We start from the raw sequence: 6,255 nt of genomic DNA on the forward strand, positions 1-6,255 counted from the left end.
ACTGTATTTCAAGAATGTTTTTCCTGTTGAACTCTAAGACACACCTTGCCAAGAGAGACACACACACACACACACACACACACACACACACACACACACACACACGCTTAGAAAAGGTTAAAGGATCGCTCTTATCTTGTCATTAGACTTGACGACAGAATGGAACGAACACGTGCTCTATTACACTTGTTATGATTGGGACGGGATGGTGACCGGTGCATTCCAGGCTCTGGACAAAACGTTGTCAGGTGAAACAAGGCGAAGTTTAAAGCACACCAAGCGAGGATGCACTATACAATCTTAGATCTGCAAGTATAGCTCCTGCGAGAAACGAGTAATAACCCATAAAGTATCTGATCTAGATTCAGATTTCTCCCTCACCACACCGAGATCGTAATCAGCACACGCTAAAGACACTAGAACTGACCCGGAAACAGCACCACGATGCTTTCTGAATTCGTTCCATGGTGGAAGGTCACTTCCTCATGCACTACTTAAGACGAGATCAGTCAGATCCCTGGGAAAGGTAATTAAAAGTAAAGGTGCAGCCCTTTCGTCAGCCAAACAACGGCTAAAGGCATCAGTCACATGACGGCTGCTAGAAGAAGTGTTTGGCAACAACGCTTTCGAATGCTTCAATTTCGCTTGTCACTGCACATTACTTGGCCAATGGCCAAGCAGGAAAAGGCGAGCTCTTGCATAAGAGAAGCAGAGCGAGACGCAGAGAATGAGAAAACTGTCAATGCAGCAATTTGAGCCAAATGGACATGCTGTTCTATAAAACCAAAAACACACAAGCTAATGATGCCATGACACAAAGGTTGCAATTACACCAACAGACTTGTGGTAATTATTAAAACTGTTCTAACAGTCAAAGTTTTCCTAGTATAGCGATTTTCAGTCTAAAAAGGCTTCCTAAAAGAACCGTTCCTGTCCAATAAGAGTCAGAAGGACCTGACACTGTGTACTGACACTAGGTGTACTGTCACCTAGGAGCATAACAACAAGAACATTCAGCTCAGCCCCTGCAAAGCTCCTGCAGCATTTCTGCCTCGTTTCGCTCTACTTCTGTCAGTAGCGTGACTGTCTTTTCAGTAAAATCTATATTACGTTACATTTATTCGTTTGCCAATTACTTTTATCCAAAGAGACTTACAAGTCAGGCGGAAACCAGTTCAAGCATAAGAGCTGTTACAGGAGCTGACAGCGATACAAGTGCTGAAAATTGTTTTAAACGTTTCCACCAAGATTCAGATGGAGCTTTGCTTGACTCAGAAGGGTGTAAACACTTCATCCATCCATCCATTTTCTGTACCGCTTATCCTATACAGGGTAGCGGGGAGCCTAAAAATCTCAGGGAACTCCAGGCACAAGGCAGGGGACACCCTGGACGGGGTGCCAACCCATCGCAGAGCACGATCACACACACAGACACACACCGGACAATTTAGACATGCCAATCAGCCTACAACGCACGACTGGGGGAGGAAACCGGAGTACCCGGAGGAAACCCCCAAAGCACGGGGATAACATGTGGATAACAAGCACGGGGATATAAACACTTCAATATTGTTTATATATCATCTTCACCAACACACACTGTCTCAAAACAGCTTTACAGAAATCAGAAATCCAGGTCCAGACCTCGGATATACGACAAGCAGCAGTTTTAGATGGAAGAACACAAGGCTGTTTAAATAATACCTCTGCATTAACTCTACTCCTATACTAATTAAACCAGGGGTCCCCACGTTATTATTGGTCACAGAACTCAATTTAAGAGTCCAAAAAATCTCAGACCACCCCAAGTCCGAGAACCTGTGGATTACCAAAACACGCTGTAAAGTGTTCTACTCATTCACTCCAAATATCACAATGAAAACTTTTTCTCTTTTTTTTTTTAACCCTCTCCATTGCTGTATCAGGTCTTGTTGTCTCTGGTGTTTCAGACCTTGTTCTACCTTGAAATTTGATGTAGAAAAGAGTTCTTTACTTTTAAGCCAATTTCTAATAATCACTGTACAGGGGAGGACATATCAAAAATTTATTAACTAGCCAACAGGGGAACCTACCTGGTGCAATGCTTCGGTTTAATTGACTAGACAGAAACATAATAGCTAATATAGTGTAACAACGTATGCGTATGGAGAGCTAGTTGTCTAGTTGGTTCCACATGCCTATGTTTCTGATTCAGAAAGAATAGTGGCCGTCGTACATGGTAGTTAATCCACTCAGTAAAGACTATCCTAACCACGGCCACATCTCATTCATATTCATATTTTACATATACATATACACACACACACATATATATATATATATATGCATATGTATATTATTCAGTGACAAGACTAACATAACATGCAACGGCTTAATCTCGAGCGCAGTTCCAGGGATGTCCAGGTCTCAGGGGAAACCAGGTGAGAACATTCACTGAGGCATGAAGGTGAATATTGAACCTAGGCCTTAAACATACGATATTTCATCCAAGACTATAAAACAGAGCAGAGTGAATGAGCACACAAGGCTCTTTACAGTATCTTGGGATATACTGCAAAAATATCACGTAACACGTAACATACACTCACTGGCCGTTTTAATAGGAGCTTCAGTTAATATTCATGGGGGAAAAGTGTGATCTCTGTGACTTCGTGGCATAGTCGTTGGTATCAGGTGGTCTGGTTTGAGTATTTCAGAACGGCCGATCTCCTGAGATTTTCACACGTAACAGTCTCTAGAATTTACACTGAATGGTGCGAATACAAAAAAAACAAAAACACCCAGTGAGCAGTGGTTTTGTGTACAGAACCCCCCTGTTGATGAGAGAGGTCAGAGGAGACCACGCTTACACGGTTTGAGCTGACAGGAAGGCTATTTTAGCTCGAATAACCACTCTTTACAAACGTGCCGTAAACGTAAAATGTGAACACCGTATCGGGTTCCAATCCCGTCACTCAAAAACAAGAATCTGAGGCTACAGGGGGTACAGGTTTACCCAAACTGGAAAAGAGACCCGGCAATGCTTTTCCAATATTCGACAGTCCATATAATTGGCTGATTGGACGACTGCATGAACAAGCAGGTGTACAGGTGTTCCTAATAATGTAAGTGTATGTGTTACGTACAAAGGCAAGGGTTACAGACTGTAAACCTGAGGCCTTGGTTAAATGTAGGCGATGTCCTTCACTACTGAGCCACACATGACTGGGCAAGAAGAAAAAAAACAAAACAAAAGGAAAAGAGTTTATTTATAGCGCTATATGACATACAGAGTTTGGGAGATGTTGTGGAACATGGATTATAATTAGAGAGAGGTGAGAGTAATAATACTTACTGTAACTATTAAGTGAGACAGTAGGTTGGGTGAGCGTGTGTGTGTGTGTTCCAGAAGCATGGAGATGGTAAATGGTTAATGGTCTCATTCACCCATTCACACACACACACCAATGACTAGCCTGCCATTTGGAGCAACTTGGGGTTCAGTGTCTTACCCAAGGACACTTCGGCATGTGGAGTCATGTGGGCCGGGAATCGAACCACCAACCCTGCAATTAGTGGACAACCCGCTCTACCAACCGCCCTTTTTGAAGAAGCGATAAATAAGAATGGTAAAAATTGCTTTTAACAATTCTAGCTTCTAGTTCACTGCAAACTTTCGCAGAATAAAAGTCATACTCCTGGAAGGTACTATTGAATATGTTTTAGGGTTTGTGATAGGCACTTAGAGAAGAGTGCTATGAGGGGAAAAGGGGAATATGAAAGGTCACCTACCTGTAATTTTCCCAAGCATACCCTGAAAAGCATGAGAGAGTCTAAACAAAGCACAAAAGGAGCTAACGCAACCCCAGCAATGCGAACACACCTTTCTTAAATTCCTCCAGCATGGAATCCAACTTGGTGTCGTGGAACACAAAGTGGACGGGGTGGTTATAAAACTTGGTGATAGTCTTCAGAGTCGTGCAGTCATCTGGATCCACAAAGGCCAAGTCCTTCACATACAGGACGTCCACGATATTAGTGCGCTCTTCCTCGTACACCGGGATGCGCGTGTACCCGCTCTCCATGATCTCCAACATGGTGTTGAAGTCCAACACGGCATCGCTGTGAATCATGAAACAGTTCGAAAGCGGCGTCATGACATCCTCGACCGTTTTGGTCCTGAGCTCCAGTGCACCCTGGATCATATTCAGCTCCTCTTTGACCAGGTCGTTATACGGCTCAGTGACCTTCAACATCCCTAAAAACTTCTCCCGGTTGTACACGGTGCCGATCTCCTGACCTAAAACGAAATCCAGGAGCTTGCTGATGGGATAGGAGAGCGGGAAGGTGATCAGCATGAAGAATTTGGTGACCAGGATGGTGTTGGCACCGACCGCCAGGCCATGGCGAGAACACAGAGCTTGAGGAACGATCTCACCGAATATGACAATGCCGACGGTGGAAGCGATTACAGCTCCGATGCCTGAACCTATGAGATCGTCCAGAAGGATGGTGAGAGTCGTGTTGACCAACACGTTCCCAAGAAGGAGCGAGCACAACAGGTAGTTACCTTTCCTTCGGATGGGCTCGATCTTACGTGCATACTTCTTCTCCTTGTCAGTGCCACAGCTCTGGACGATGCGCAACTCCATGGGATCCAGAGCCATCAGACCCAGGTTGAGACCGCTGAACATGCCAGACAGCACCAGAAGGCAGAAGATCACGATCACCTGAAGCCACAGAGGAAGCAGGGACTTCTTCTCCTCTACCACACGGATCCTACCATCATTCTCTCCCAGCAGGTACCACCTCGCGTCTTGGTCGTTCCTGATGCACAGCGCGTAATCCTTCTGCACCTCACTTTTCCTCAACAGCTTGGTCTTCATCTTCAATACCCCTGAGGTCCCCTGACTGTTCACGGTCACGCCGCTTTCAATAATGATGTCTTTGGTGAAATCAGCGCAAGTCCTGTTAAACCTCTCACTGCTCTGAGAGTCATCGCTGTTGTCCCCGACCTCCACGAACCTCACCTGCGACCAGGTGTCATTGGTGATGTGCAGTCCGTACAACCTGAGCAGGATTCTGCTGTTCTCCGTCACCTGGACGATGCCGTCATCGGTGGTCGCCGCGGGCTTGTCGCTTCTCTCCAAGCGCATGCCGAAGATACTGCTCTCGTTCTCGGTCTCGCTCACTCCGGGCCACAGCAACAGAATAAAACTCAGCGTAATCCCCTTTCCTCCGTACCATCCTGTCGCCATGTTTGTTATGCGCTCTCTCTGGGAGCTCACGCTCTGACGTCACCTACTCATTTCGCCACTCCCCGCCCCGTAATTATCATAACACCAATCAGCGTTTCTTACGTCACCTCGTAGAACAGGACGAGCCTCTCTTCGGCTTGTTTTTTTAAGGTGGACTGAATGGTTGCTCTGCTTTTAAGGTAGACTTGAAGATTATATTTAATTTAGATTATATGGTTCAGTTTGCAGGTCATCTTAAAATACCTTACATGTTTACTTTTTTTTTGACATAATGCATTTACTACATGTTTGGGTGTTTTCAGTCCTTTATTTAACACAACATGATGTATGTATTTGCTTGAATGTTCTCTTTTATCATAATATTGGCTCCCTCTTGTGTTTGGCAACGGGGAAATCTGCATAACGAAAATCTTCATGTAGTTGCAGTGAATATTCGCCAGAGGGCGCCAGCTGCTTATTCATTCATCTGCTCATCATCTTGTGCATTAGGTTACAGTGTAACCTAGTGTAACCGTTACACTATAGAATGGCGCAGGGATGACGTCATTTAGAAGCGCCAAAACCGGAGACGAGGTAGCATTTTAGCCCTTCCTGGACACTGCACCAGCTGCAATACACAAGAGAGGGTAAACACATTCTGTTAGACTGCAAACGATATGAGAAGGAAAGAACGGAGCTAGAGATGCAAATTGGAAAGCAAAACATGACACCAAAGAACTTCCTGGGAAAATATTTGGGAAAATGCACCGTCTCTAATAAAGTATCTAAAAAAAATACCTGGATAAGTGACAGACTTTAGTAATTTAGTATGACTACATAGTTATTTATTTTTGTTTATTTATGTATTATTGTTGGTATTATTATTATTTTTTTTTAATCCTGTCAATCTGCTGCCCACACTCCAGTCCAGTAGGTGGCGGTAATGCGCATTAAGTTGGGTTGCCAACCGCCATTAAAACAAAAAGAAGAAGAAGAAGAAGCAGCTTTTAGCCCTTTCAGTTCTATCGCCCGTAATCAA

The 6,255-nt window shown here is 44.4% G+C and overlaps 1 protein-coding gene across 2 annotated transcripts in view; it reads right to left on the reverse strand.

Annotated features, from left to right (window-relative positions):
• Nucleotides 1-5,289, reverse strand: part of LOC108255520 (metal transporter CNNM4) — a 36,338-nt gene extending 31,049 nt beyond the window's left edge. Inside the window, exon 1 of one of the 2 annotated variants that reach the window (XM_047149731.2) lies at nt 3,863-5,289. In XM_047149731.2, coding sequence (XP_047005687.2) covers nt 3,863-5,237 — 1,375 coding nt within the window. In that variant the 5' untranslated portion in view covers nt 5,238-5,289. The remainder of the gene's footprint in view (nt 1-3,862) is intronic. The other variant, XM_017451521.3, reaches the window with a different exon arrangement.
• Nucleotides 5,290-6,255: the final 966 nt, after the last annotated feature.

Source organism: Ictalurus punctatus, chromosome 22 (assembly GCF_001660625.3).
Source record: "Ictalurus punctatus breed USDA103 chromosome 22, Coco_2.0, whole genome shotgun sequence".
Lineage (NCBI taxonomy): Eukaryota > Metazoa > Chordata > Actinopteri > Siluriformes > Ictaluridae > Ictalurus > Ictalurus punctatus.